Source organism: Bos indicus, chromosome 10, assembly GCF_029378745.1.
Source record: "Bos indicus isolate NIAB-ARS_2022 breed Sahiwal x Tharparkar chromosome 10, NIAB-ARS_B.indTharparkar_mat_pri_1.0, whole genome shotgun sequence".
Classification (NCBI taxonomy): Eukaryota; Metazoa; Chordata; class Mammalia; order Artiodactyla; family Bovidae; genus Bos; species Bos indicus.
The window spans coordinates 84,055,945-84,070,031 of NC_091769.1; the positions used below are offsets into that span (position 1 = coordinate 84,055,945).

The 14,087-nt window shown below is 49.0% G+C and overlaps 1 protein-coding gene across 2 annotated transcripts in view; it reads right to left on the reverse strand.

The window, feature by feature from the left end:
* The window catches only part of DPF3 (double PHD fingers 3), a 283,551-nt gene that overhangs the window by 119,357 nt on the left and 150,107 nt on the right, over nt 1–14,087 (reverse strand). For both annotated transcript variants that reach the window (XR_011568988.1, XM_019969164.2), the window contains exons 4-5: nt 8,909–9,036; nt 1,989–2,084 (exon numbers count right to left, since the gene is read on the reverse strand). Coding sequence is in view for 1 of the 2 variants with exons in the window: in XM_019969164.2 (XP_019824723.1) it covers nt 1,989–2,084; nt 8,909–9,036 (224 nt within the window). In the remaining variant the exon portion in view is untranslated. The remainder of the gene's footprint in view (nt 1–1,988; nt 2,085–8,908; nt 9,037–14,087) is intronic.

The following is a 14,087-nucleotide window of genomic DNA, read 5'->3' on the forward strand; positions in this document are numbered from 1 at the left end:
GAAAAAAAGTATGTATGTGACAGGGAATAGCAAGGAAGAAGTACGTTATAGAATGCAAAAGACAAGTTTCAAACTGCCAAAGCCAATTTTGAGAAAATCAGGGAGAAATGATCAGGGACTGGATACCAGAATGGTGGTGGTTTAGTCACTAATTCATGTCCGACTCTTGTGATCCCACGGTCTGTAGCCTACCAGGCTCCTCTGTGCATGGAATTCTCCAGGCAAGAATACTGGAGTGGGCAGCCATTCCCTTCTCCAGGGGATCTTCCTGACCAGGAGTCAAACTCAGGTCTCTTGCATTGCAGGAAGATTCTTTACCGACTGAGCCACCAGGGAATGTGGAGGATATTAGAATAGTTATTTTTATTAGGTGTGATAATGATGCCTGTTAGAGATATACATTAAGATATGGCACAGGTTAAATGAAAACAAAACAAAACATCTAGGACTTGCATTGAAATAACCCATATACAAAAAAAAAAACTACACAGAAAAAAACAAACTTACAAACCAGCCGAAAGTGGGAGCAAAGAAAAGATTAAACAAGAATGTCCAAGCATTGATCAGGGAGGAAGCTGAGCTGTGGCATCAGCAGGTGGCCCTGTCCAGACTGAGAAATTCCAGCTCCTGTCCAGGTCAGAGCACCGTAGCTCAGAGTGGGCACTGCTGAGCAGCCTGCACCAGTCACCTAGGAACCTGCTTACAATACAGCCTTCCAGGCCTAACCCCGGACCTCCTAAATCACAACTTCTGGGAGTGGGTCCTGCAAATTTGCATTTCGATAGGCTCTCGCGGTGATTCTGATGTGTGCTCAGACTCAAGAGCCACAGGGAATAGAGAGCCTTGCCATAATCACCACTTGACCCAAGCCCAGAGGACATCTAGGACCAGCCTCTCATCCGGGGAAGGAGTTACCATCCGTGCAGAGCCTGAAGGAGCCAGACTGGCCTCAGAGCACTAATTCTCCAGACGGAAAGTGGCAGCCCCTCCCCACAACACCTGCTCCACCGGGTTATTTTCAGATACTCCTGCAGACCCCTGAAGATGACCACAGACAACCCCTCGGGCCTTGAGCGTGAGGACTCTGGAGGACCACCCCAAACGCCTGAGAGCGCCACTCACATTTGGCTCCCTCCCCCCAAGGGTCAGCCTCATATTTTTATTCCGTCCACCATGGATTTCCCATCTGCTATTCCTCAGGCTTCTGGCCTTTTCTTGCCGCATTCCAGGCCCACACACCTCCAAAACTCTTACCACAGCTGCCATCAGCTATGGCCCCGCCATGCTTTCCCAGTATGCTTCTGCTCTCTGCCTGGTGAAAGGTATGCCAAAGCAGTACCTGTGAGACTGGGACAGCCCTAGGGACAGGACACTTTCAGCCTTCTTCTACGACTGAGGAATGGGGCCGGCAGTCACACTCTCCTCATCTTCTACCCTCGCCCATACCTCACTCTCACCCTCCCCATCCCCTCGCTGTGCCCTCTGCCACTTCTCTCCCTCTGCTGCTGCTGCTGCTGCTAAGTCGCTTCAGTCGTGCCCGACTCTGTGCAACCCCATAGACGGCAGCCCACCAGGCTCCCCCGTCCCTGGGATTCTCCAGGCAAGAACACTGGAGTGGGTTGCCATTTCCTTCTCCAATGCATGAAAGTGAAAAGTGAAAGTGAAGTCACTCAGTCGTGTCCGACTCTTCTCGACCCCATGGACTGCAGCCCACCAGGCTCCTCCATCCATGGGATTTTCCAGGCAAGAGTACTGGAGTGGGTTGCCATTGCCTTCTCCATCTCTCCCTCTAGCCAGCTCTAAACTCTGGAAGGTTACCACCTGGGACCAGAGCTCTTCTGGCGGTTTCCTCTCCGAGTGTTCTGTGAGGAAGACCATGGATACAGTCTCTATCCAGCTGCAGCTGGGTTCTGAATCTGGGGTCCAGTTGTCTGACAGGCCCCCGACCTCCCTGATCTCTTCCCTCCCTCCTGGCATCCCCAGCTTACCCGTCCTCTGGTCCGATTCTTCCGCTTGGGAATATCCTCTTCTAAATCCTCTTCTTCATTCCCTTCTTCTACATTTTCATCATTTTCTAAAACCCTCTGAAATAAGAAGAAAATAGAAGCATTGAGAAATGAAGCACAAAGGAGAAGATCCTCAGAGGGTAACGAGGAGGGGGTTGTGTTTTGTTATTTTTAGCACAGTGAAGATGCTGCCGTGGCTGGGCCTCCAAAACACTGGCCAGGAGTTGGAGCTCCTGTGTACCGACTCTCTCTCCCAGACCCTTCCAGCCAAGTCCTCCCAGAATACCGACCTTTTCAACACTTTTTGCCCACAAAGTGTTTTCTAAAAAGAGAATACTCTAGTAAGGGTACTCTTCTATGTAGGCCCAAGATGTCTGGTCAAAACTTCAGTTCAGTTCAGTCACTCAGTCGTGTCCAACTCTTTGCGACCCCATGGACTGTAGCACTCCAGGCTTCCCTGTCTGTCACCAACTCCTGGAGCTTACTCAAACTCATGTCCATTGAGTTGGTCATGCCATCCAACCATCTCATCCTCTGTCCTCCCCTTCTCCTCCTGCCTTCAATCTTTCCCAGCATCAGGGTCTTTTCCTAAAGCTTACTTTAATGTAATTTTCCTTTTGTCCCTCAAGGGCCACCTCAAAGATATGAAAATACGTCTCTCCTTTCCCTGGCATTCTGGAATGCTGCCTAGTTTGATGAAAACAAGTAACTTCCTATCCATCTGACCAGAATTTGACATGCATGTGTTATTCCTCATCTCCCATTGTTATTTCTTTTAAGAGAATTGGATTGTCATTACAGCACTTGTAATAGAGCTTCAATTTAATTCTCTCTCTCCAACAGCCCTGCAAGTCATACTGCAGCAGAGAAGCCAACTTCCATCTTACAGGTAAACAAACTGAGGCTGAAAACAGTTTCGACTGCTCAAGATTATGTAGCAGAATCCACAACCAAAGCAAGGTCAGGTTTATCAGCTCAGTGTTTCCATTTCTCTCCTAGCTCTTGTGTCTGAGAATTCCAAGGCATATTATGATACTTCTTAGAGGACCTGAGCACCTCACTCACTTGGTGGGAGACAAGAAAATGGAAACCTGTATCTCCGGGTTTAAGGGAGGGATAAGAGACTATGGCAGAGGACCAGCCTCCCCTCCCCCAGGGTAGAAGTGGGATAAGGGGAAGGGGAGCCCATGGATTCCATGTCAGGGGTCCTAGGAGCTTCTTTGTAAGCTGATTGTGTGACCCTGGGAGAGTCATCATTGCTTCATGCCTCAGTTTCCCCAGTTACAAAATAGGAACTCATTCATTCAGTCAATCAACAGACATTTATCTAGGGCTGACTGCATGGCAGGAGCTGTCCTAGATCAGCCACAGTGTGGCTACAGACCTGGCCCCAGTGGACTCCCCAGCCTAATGCAGGGAAGACAGATTCAAACAGCATACATAATCATATAATTATAACTGCTATGAAAACAGCGGCAAACAAGTTCAAGGCGCTGTGAGAGGCTGTTAGAAAGAAACTTTACCTTATCTGAGGTCAGGTAAGGCTCACCTGGGGAAGTGAACAAAGGGTGTTGAGACGTAAAGGATAAACAGGGACTAACCTTGGGAACAAGGAACAAGGACCAAGGGGAGAAGAGAAGGGAAAGTATTCCAGGCAGAGGCATCAGCATGAGCAGAGGCCCAGAAGCAGGGAGGTGAGCACAGCTTGTCCAGGGAGCACGAGGAGGCCAGTGTGACCAGCGCTCAGCGGCTCAGGGAGACTGGCAAAAGACGATGCTGGAAAGGTGGGCGGCGCCAAGGTATACAGGACACCAGCATCCACCCATCCTGTGGTGATGGTGCGACAATCACACAAGCTATGAAAAGGCTTAGAAGGCAGCATGCACGGTACTGATTTCTAGTGTCACCATCACTGTTCAGGTGGCCTCCTGGGCCATGCCCTTGGCTTGCCCTCAATGCAGGAAGCCCAGGGGTGAATTTCCAGTGACCTTCTCCCACTGCCTTCTTGTCAGAGTGTTCCATTTCCATCACTGTGGTCAGGATATTGCTAATTAACCAAATCTCCCAAAGAACTCAAAACAGGTATAGTAAATCCGTCTCTGGCTTCTCTACCAGGTTCATATGGGAAACCATCAGCTGATAGCACTGAGGCTCTCTGAGCCAACCTTACACCTACAGAGCAGCAGCAGCAGCAACTGGACACAATCTCTGGCCCGCGGCTCGGGGATGCTGGTCTCGGCCCAGCGCAAGCAACCCAGCCTCTCTGCGCCTTGGCTTCCTGAACCATCAGGGGGAAGACCGGTGGGACAGTGACAAGTCAGGTGCTCTGCAGCCTTCAGTGAAAAGATGTAGCATAAATACAAGATGTGCTCTTGCTGTTTGTAGAGCCACCTTGCAAACTTTCTGGGTGTTGAAAGTCATTTAATCATGGTAAGTTCTGAGTGTCTTGACTTTAAAGGTCATTGCCTCTGGCATCTCAGTGCAATTCTGACTCCATTCGAATTTGTTTTATTATGAAGGTGTTTATTACCCACCATATAGACTCTGGGTTAGAAGGCAAAAGCTGGGGAGGGCAGTTGCACTTGTCCCCAGACACACTGCACAGTCTCAACATCTGGGAGGAAACTGACTTCTCCCTCCCTCTTCCCATCAGCCTCCCTGCATCTCTAGAACCTCTGGTCTGAGCTTCGGGCCTCACATGTGACAGCGGCGTTTCCCGTGCTTCTGCGTTTCCTGCAACGTGGCCCGACATCAGAAAGCACAGGAGGAGCCAGGAGCTCTTCACAAACAGAACTCGTATTCAGAGCTCAGGAAGCAGAGGGGGCATCCTGTACCAGGAGAGCAGGGCAGTTGTGTCCAGCTAGGGACGCAGCTCACCCCCCATGAGATACCTACATTCCCTGGCCAAGGGTATTACTTGGAAAACAAACACATTTTCAAATAACTTTTCTCCCTGAGACTCTAAACAATGTTTACAGAGATGGTAATGATCATTTGTGATTGTGCTTTTTGGCTTTATTTAAAAAGGAGGAATTTTTTTATTTTTATTTTTTTTGCATTTCAGAGGAATTCTTCTTTAAAGACTCCAGTATCACTGGTTGGAACAGTGCAAAATTCTCCTAGCTGATTTCCCTCCTTCCACTGCAGGCCCTGCATCCAGTCTCCTTTCCACACAGCAGCCAGACAGGTCTTCAGGAAACACAAATTCACTGCCCTGGTTAAAACCCCTCGAATGGATTGCTTTTTCATGTCCCATGAAATCATGAGTCTCTTCCAGGTCTGGCCCTGCCCACCTCTCCAGCCCCATCCTGGGCCCTTCCCTCCCTGGCACCCTGCTCCAGCTGCACCAGCCTCTGTTTTTTCAATGCAATGAGCTCAGATCTATCATGAGAACTTCAAGAGCACCATTCCTCCTCCCAGAAAGCCCTTCCACAGGTCCCTCGTTTTGCTGACACCTCCTCCCCCCACAGGACTGGGGGAGAGCCCTTGTCTGCCTTAGGACACCACCTAGAATCTGTCCCTCCTTTAGACGGAGCCTTGGCGCTCTGTTCTTTTCATGGCGCTTATCCTGAAAGGCAGCTGTTTGACTCATTTACTTGCTTTCCATCTATACGTCACCCTAGAACACAAGCATGAGAGGTGGGGACAGGTCTCTCCTTGGTTTCCCTGTTTGCCCAGAACCCAGCACAATGCCTGCTCAGAGGAGGCCCTCAATAAATTTTGGTGGAATGAATGAAAGAAAGGAAAATGAACAAAACGGTTCCTTTGCCACATGCATACTTTATTTTAACAATCAAAGTCAATAAAAACATGTACACGCATCTGGCTTTTGGACCTGGTTTTGGCTTCTAGCACAGCGGATGGCAGCCCTGTGCTCTGCACACAGTAGGCTTTCAGTTTACATCAGGGATGAGGGCGATGGTGATGATTCAACAATGACAACCTGCACACTGGCCTGATGCTGCCCGAGAAGGACTCACACTCATCTCCAGCTCAAAAAGAAAGGGCTGCCTATCACTGGAGCATCAAGACTTCTGAGCAATGGCTCTGTCCCTCTCACTGACTTGGTCAAATTACACTAACTGTGCAAAAATACTCTTAACCGGCATTACAGATGGGACAGACAGTGACTTCAAAGACCTAAAAGTCCAAAAAATGGGGTATAATACATGAAGAGTAAAAAAAAAGCAGAGGAAGAAAAAGAAAATACTAGGTGCTCTAAATGCCAGGGGTAAAAAGAGAACTAGGGGGTGGGTGTGATCAAGAAAGGCTTCACGGGGAAGGTGCTATTGGGGCCGAGCCTAATAGATGGGAGGAATTTGTACATGTGGCGATGGAAGAAAAGGCTCGCCAGATAAAGGGCACAGCATGACCAGAGGCACGGAGGGAAGAAGGCTGGAGAACAGAAGGAGTAAAGGAATCGTGGGAAATAAGCCTGAAAACTAGGTTAGGAGCCAAGAGAGGAGGCCCAAGAAGATCACACTCATCATTTTGCATTTATTTAGCAGAAACAAAAGCATGTTAGGCCGAGTTTTTTAAACAAGGGTGTGGTACAAGCAGAGTTGCATTTGGGGGTGAAAGGTCAGCTATCAAAGCAGGACATGGAGAGGGGATGGACAGGGGATGGTAACTCACAGGAATCTGTTCACTCGTGCATCCACGCAATGAATATTTATTGTGCGTCTACTGCAGTCCATGGGGTCGCAGAGAGTCAGACACGACTGAGCGACTGAACTGAACGGAATTGAACTACTATGTGCCAGACACTGTTTAGGCTTTGAGATACAAAAGAGGTGCAGACAAGATAGACAAGAGATTTCTGCCCTCGAAGAGTTTACATTCTGTTGGAAACAAAAACAGAAAACAAACAATAGGATAATAAATTAGTAAACTGTAAGTTATGTTAGATGATAAACCCTTGGGGGGAAAAGAAAAGGAAAGCAGAGTAAGAGAATGGGGACTGCTGGGGGCTGGGGAGGACACAGGATGTGGTATTACATTCAGCGGTCAGGCGAAACTTCACAGAGCAGAAGAGACAGGGGCTGAACTTGAAGAAGGTGAGGGTGAGAGCCGAGCAGACTTCTGGGGAGAGGACTTGGCAGGCAGAGGAAGCAGCCAGAGCACAGCCGGAGGTGCAGCGTGCCTGGTGTAAGAGTGAGTAGCGAAAGATTGGGGTGCCTGGAGCCCAGTGAGCTTGCAGAGGAAGCAGCGAGTCAGAGGGAGGGGACAGGACATGACTTTTACTCGGGAGAACAGGGGCCAGTGCAGGGCTCTGCACACAAGGAAGGCCCCCGTGAGTCATCAGCAGGGGCTACTCAGAAACCAACAGCAACAGTTCAGACAGGAGGTTCGAGAGCCTGGACCAGGGTAGCAGCAGGACATATGGGGAGAAGAGCTACTCTCTGGATTTGCGTTAAAGGGAGCAGTGGATAGGACACCTGATGAACGCATACTGGGTGTGGGAGAAAGACAGGGTTGAAGATGACTCCAAGGTGTGTCAGACAAATAAAGTTTTGCATCAATAAGGATCTGTAGTAGGGCTGTAACTCTGAGAAGCCGTGCTGTGACGACCAATCAGAAGAGACTCGACCATCCAGTATTCTTGCCTGGAGAATTCAATGGACAGAGGAGCCTGGTGATTAATTGCTCAGGCTCTAGATAGAACAGAGCCTGTTCTCTTTTGGGGCTTCCCAGGTGGTGCTAGTGGTAAAGAACCGGTCTGCCAATGCAGAAGACTTAAGACACAGATTTGATTCCTGAGGCTGGAAGATCCCCTGGAGAAGGAAATGGCAGTTCACTCCAGTATTCTTGCCTGGAGAATCCCATGGACAGAGGAGCCTGGCGGGCCACAGTCCATAGGGTCTGCAAAGAGTCAGACACAACTGAAGCGACTTAGCACATATTTATCTGAAGGCAGGAATGGCAGAGGAGGCCACGTTCATGGACTCATTCAATGCCTTTATTGTGACCTAACTCTGCTCGACTCATGCAAGGCCCCAAGGGTACAGTGGTGAACACGAAGGCCCCGTCCCCAACTGGACAGAATCCGCATGCTGGCGGTCCTTACAAAGCAGACCAAACATGTAACTGCTGGTCATTTAATTACCATGCTAATAAATTAATACATAAATATTAAATTGAATGCAAAATTAATAATAAAGATGTAATTTTATAGCCATATACATGTACAACATAAAACATCAAATTTTAATGCAAAGTATAAATGTGATTTAATTTTAATAATCTCATTATGCTTAATTATTAAACACTAGTATTTCATATTTGTATTAATATTATTACAATTTGCTGTGCCAACAATGGAGACTCAAGAAACATAAAGAAACAGAGTGCACCATTTTAAGGCTGCCTGGTGACCCTGCCTGGTGACAGCCTTAGCTGGGCTGTGCACAGCGGTTGGTGGACGCACGGGGACAGGAGCCACCAACCCCGCCAGGCAGCGGGCGGCGTGACTTCTAAACTGGCCTTGAAGGAGCAGTGGTGGGCTGGGGAAGGACAAGGCAGCCAGTGAACTAGAGCGGAGGAGGATAGGGAGTGAGGCAGGGGTTGGGGGGGAGCTCCCTGGGAGGCTGGCTGCCGTCCACCCAAGCTTTCTGCTGCTGGCGCCCCGCCATGGTGAGGACTCAGTCAGTCTTGCTCATCACTGTGTCCCCAGGGCCTAGCACAGTGCCTGGCACACACAGGCTCCCAAACTCCATTTTGAGTGGATGAACGGGGAGACAGAGGCCAGCTTCCCAGCCACGGTGCCTCGGAGCAGTGGAGACGCGGTCCTGGCCCTGGAGAGGAGGCCCCAACTTGGGACTGCAGTTCTGGAGGCAGGGCGGTGATGCTCGGGCTCACCGCCTCCCCCGCTGGCCCCCGCTACCCCACAAGCACAGAAATACCTGTATTTCCTGGATGTTCTCCTCCTCCCTGGCGTCCACCTTCTTCTCCACCCCCTCACCGCGGAGCAGGGCTTCCAGGGTGGTGCTTTCTGAGGTGAACCCATCCTTCTTCAGGGGCAGCTCCACTTCTGAAAAATAGAAAGGCAGCGTCAGCCCACTCAGGACAGGAGGGACAGGAAGGGGGCAAGCAGGAGCCGCAGCATCTGAGAAGGACTTGAGGCGGCCTGTGTGCTCTCCTCCTGGTCGAACGCAAACACTGGAGTTGGGTCCGGCTTTTCCATCTCCAGTTCCCAGTCTCCTAGTCAGAGCCCAGCCCTGCCTGCTCCCTCAGAGACAGCGGAGGCTGGGTAGGAGGGGCACCTGATGGACACAGGGTCAGACGGGCAGGGTCTCTGTCCTGCTTCTGCCACTCTCCGACCCTGTGACTTTGGGCAAGGCTCTCAAGGACCACCCCCAGCCCTTTTTTGCACATCTACAAAGTGAGGATGACAATGCCCAGCCCCCCCACCAGGCCATTTTGTGGAGCATAAATGTGTTCCTTCACATTGAAGCACTTTGAAAACTCTAAAGCGGTGCACCAGTGTTGGCCTCAAGTCTTATTATCCTCTCCCTCCATGCCAACTCTCATCTGTCAACTCCATGACCTCCCCGCGGCCATGCTGGCTGCCCAGCTCCAGTCTGCTCCGTGAAAAGCTATTTCAACCTCAGAGAGGCTGTTCTAATCAACTCACCGGGGAAGTAAAGGCCTCTGAAGCCCAGGGAAGAAACAGAATGAAAGAGCGGATGCCTAACAGGCCCCCAATCAGCAGCCAGGAGCTGCAGTGCCCGCACGTCGGGCCGTGTGTTCTGAAGACATCAGAGTTTGATTGGCTTCCTGGGGCTGGAGGTCATGGGGCCACCTGAGCAGTGGCAACCAGAGCCAGCCCTGCCCATGAGAGAAACCAGAGAGAGACACTGAACCCCCTTTCTCGAGAAGTCCTCCCATCTCCTACCCAGAGGATGGGTGGAGGTCTTCTGGTCAGTTTTGTTGTCGTTGTTTCACTAAAAACAGAAACCTTAGGAACAGGTGATCGCACTCAGATTAACCACAAAATATCCTTCCAACCCTCTCTTTGGATCCTGTACCTCATACCCCCAGACCCTGCAATTAGACGCATGGTCCCAACCTTCTATCAGGAAAGATGGTGCAAGACCACAAGGGTGAGGTGCCCCAGAAAACGGTTGGGGGAACGAATGGCCCATCTGTATGGAGTCCAGTGTGGGGACTATTCACAGAAAAGTGGACAGGAATGAGGGGACAGGAATGGGGAAGCACCCAGGGGGAGTTAACAGTAGGGAGTTATGAGCATTGCTATTCCTGGAGGGACAGAGAGAGTGTGTTTGCAAGACCTAGAGAGAGCCTGGGCAAGCTCTTGTGTAGGAGTTCTATGAGCCTGTGGGCCAGAGAACCCAGGCACACATGCCCAACCGCTCTCTCCTTCCCTGGTCTTCCTGCTCTGTCCTTCCGTTGGCCAACCTCAACCGGAAGCCAAAGGTCAAGGGAACCTCACTGAGAAAGCCACTGAGGTCAACTTCCGGGGGCACAGGGCAGTGCAAAGAAGGACAAAAAGCAGATCTGGGGGAGCAAATGGAAAGAGTCAACACAACCAAGCCATGTTCCATTGGGCTTTGTATGGGTGTGCTCAGTCGCTCAGTCATGTCCAACTCTCTGTGACCCTGATGGACTATAGCCCGCCAGGCTCCTCTGTCCATGGGGATTCTCCAGGCAAGAATACTGGAGTGGGTTGCCATGCCCTCCTCCAGGGGATCTTCCCAACCCAGGGATGGAACCCAGGTCTCCCGAACTGCAGGCAGATTCTGTACCGTCTGAGCCACCAGGGAAGCCCTCGGGCTTTATTCTCCCTCAAATGAAACCCCACGTACCCCTTCTGTCTCTTCCACTAGAACCAGATGCAGGCTGACCAGCCCATAAGGAAGGGCACTCAGGCAGCCCATCAAAACTGAAGAAACTCACACGCACGTGTGATCAGACCCCAGAAGATGATGATGGGAAGGAGAAACAGTATCTAACATTGTGGAAAGGTAAGGTCTTTGGGATTTTTCTTACCAAAAAAGACAAGCAGAGGGTTCACTTCTATCAAGAAGCACTACCACCAAGCCAACCGCCCCTGAAACTCATTCACCCATCTATTCATTCTGCAAACATTTACTGAGCACCAGCTATGTGACAACCACTGTGCTAGAACAGGTACACAGGCGATGAGCCAAATAATGACCAATCCAACTTTTACATGGTTTACAATCTAAAAGGACAGACATTAAGTGCTAAATGAAGTGAAGTGAAGTAGCTTAGTTGTGTCCGACTCTTTGCGGCCCCATGGACTGTAGCCTACCAGGCTCCTCGGTCTATGGGATTTTCCAGGCAAGAGTACTGGAGTGGGTTGCCATTTCCTTCTCCAGGGATTCTTCCCAACCCAGGGATCGAACCCGGGTCTCCTGCATTGTAGGCAGACGTGTTACCGTCTGAGCTACCAGGAAAGTACAAAATAAATGTGCAAAGTGTCCTGAGTGCTATGGAGGAAAACAACAGGGTGAAATGTGAAGGAAGAATATGGTGCTGGGGGCTGTGGGGGGTGGGGTATCTATTTAAGATCAAGGCTTCAGGGAAGGACTGTGTGATGAAGTTACGTCTCAGTGTCAGAAAAATAGCCAACCGTCTGCCTTGATGAGTTCAAAGTGTGCAGCTCTAGAGCCTGCTCCAGTGACACATTAGTCTTTCTCCCAAGTCTTCCAAATGTCTAATCTCAAACAATTAAAATGTGTTGCCTCATGCCCTGTCCTCAGCCAAAAGAGAACAGCTGTTCACCATCCTTCAAACTTATAAGAATCATATATATATATATTTATATATATATGAAGTTCATATTTTAGTATCCCCCTCAGCCTTCTCAACACTAAATAAATTCTATTTCCAGAACTGCACAGTATTTTACAGTTGAGAAGGCCTTACAGATCATCTGCTTTAATTATCTCATTTTATAAACGAGTCACCCGAGGCTCAGAAAAGTTAAGTAACTTCACCAGGAGCCACTCAGCAGGACAAGAACGCAGCCAAATGATGTTTCCTAGACACAGTAAAGATGGTGACGAGAGCCCCACTCATTGAATTAGCAGTAGTCTGCAGGCTCAGCCCCAACGAGCACTGATGTGTTTGTGCACACACAGAATGCCTGGTGGTCGTGGTTTAGTCGCTAAGTCGTGTCTGACTCTTGCGACCCCATGGACTGCAGCCTGCCAGGCTCCTCTGTCTGTGGGATTCCAGGCAAGAATACTAGAGTGGGTTGCCATTTCCTTCTCCAGGGGATCTTCCTGACCCAGGGATTGAATCCGGGGCTCCTGCATTGCAGGCAGACTCTTTACCGACTGAACTACAAGGGAAGATAAAAACACAATCTACATGTGGCAGAATGCCTGGTAGGTAGTAAATACTCAAACTGTGTCAGCTGTTACTGCCGTGTATCACTTAATCCCCACCACCGCCCTAGAGGTGAGTACAGTTATCATCCCATTTCAAGATAAGGATGCTGCAGCTTAGGGAGACTTAGAACTTGCCCAGTATCAGAAAGCTGGTCAGGGGCAAAATCCCGCCTTATCCCCAGTCTGCCTCGGAACCCATTCTTCTAATTGCTAGTCTGTATGAACTTCACCTTGCCTCGATCTGGTCCTTCCATGAAAAGTCTTTTTCCAAACCTTTGTGCATGTTCACTGCATTCCTAGACCCTCTCCACAGTTTTCATATTTCAAGATAAAAGGCAGACCTTTGCTGAGGCCGAGGGCAGGGCTGTGTCAAGGTCTTTGACTGTGTTCTATGTGAACATCTCTATGGGGTGTTCACTCAGCACAACAGTACTGAACTCACAGAATTTTCCATCGCTAGGAAACTTTCTCTTCCTCCTCCCCCTGCTCCTTCTTCCTCCCCCGCTAACTATTCCTCCATCCTGCTTTCTGATCACTCAATCCACCCTCTTGGTCTTCTGGTCCTGGCGCTCTGAGATGGGCACAAGGTCAGAAGCAAGAGGGAGAAGAGAAGCAAAATGGGAAGAGTTGAATGGGCTCTCCTACATTTGAAGAGCTAGAAGCGACCCCCCAACAGCATCCAGAGTCCAATCACTTCATGAGAAATGTGGGGCCCAGAAAGACATAGAGACCTTCCCAGGGTCACAGAGAAATTTTTCAAAGTATTTAATCGGCTCATAGATGTTCTGCTTTCAGAAACCCTGAAGTCAATCCCTGGCCCTGCCATGTTTTAGCCAAAGGACCGCAGGCTGGTTACTTCAACCTCTAAGTCTCTTTTTCCTTATATGTTAAATGGAAATTATCATAGTATCTATTTCATAGTATTAGCATGAGAATTAAATGTGGTAACATACCCCATAAAGAAACTCTGTAAAGATCCCCACAAAAACTAGTGTGTGAAAGAGTGGGGAAAAGAGGCTATCAATTTTTTTCCTCACCCTTTTCCTATTTAAAACTTAAGATTCACACTTAGATCATACATGTAAATAGCCTGGGGTGTTTTAAGTGTCTTACAAATGCTATATGTTATTATCATTGAAGTTTGAATGATTCTGACTTAATGGCACAGCAACACTGTCAAACAGAAATATAACGCAAGCCATTCATGTAATTTAAAATTTTCTAGTAGCCACATTTATAAAAGCAAAGAGCAACAGGTACAATTAGTCTTAAAATACATTTTATCTAACCCAATATATCCAAAACATTATCACTTCAACGTGTAATCCATATTTTTAAATTACCATGATATTTTACATTATTTCACTCACATTAAATCTTGGAAATCTAGTGTGCATTTTACAGTTTCAGCACAACTCAATACAGACTAGCCACGTTTCAAGTGTCCCATGGCCACACGTGACTGGTGGTTACCCTATGAAACACTACAGGTTTATAGCATTAAAAGCAACATTTGCTAAAATTTTGCTTCTCAAAACTGGGAGGACATTTTAAACACAGTTCTTAGCGTTGTCTACCTGATACCCATCTGAGAGCCATTCCCAAACAGCATTCTAGCTGACCCCTGGCAAACCTGGTTTCAAAGCACTCTGGGTAAGGCCTGCAAGGTCAGAGTGACAGGCTAGACAGTGCCCTCCCCATA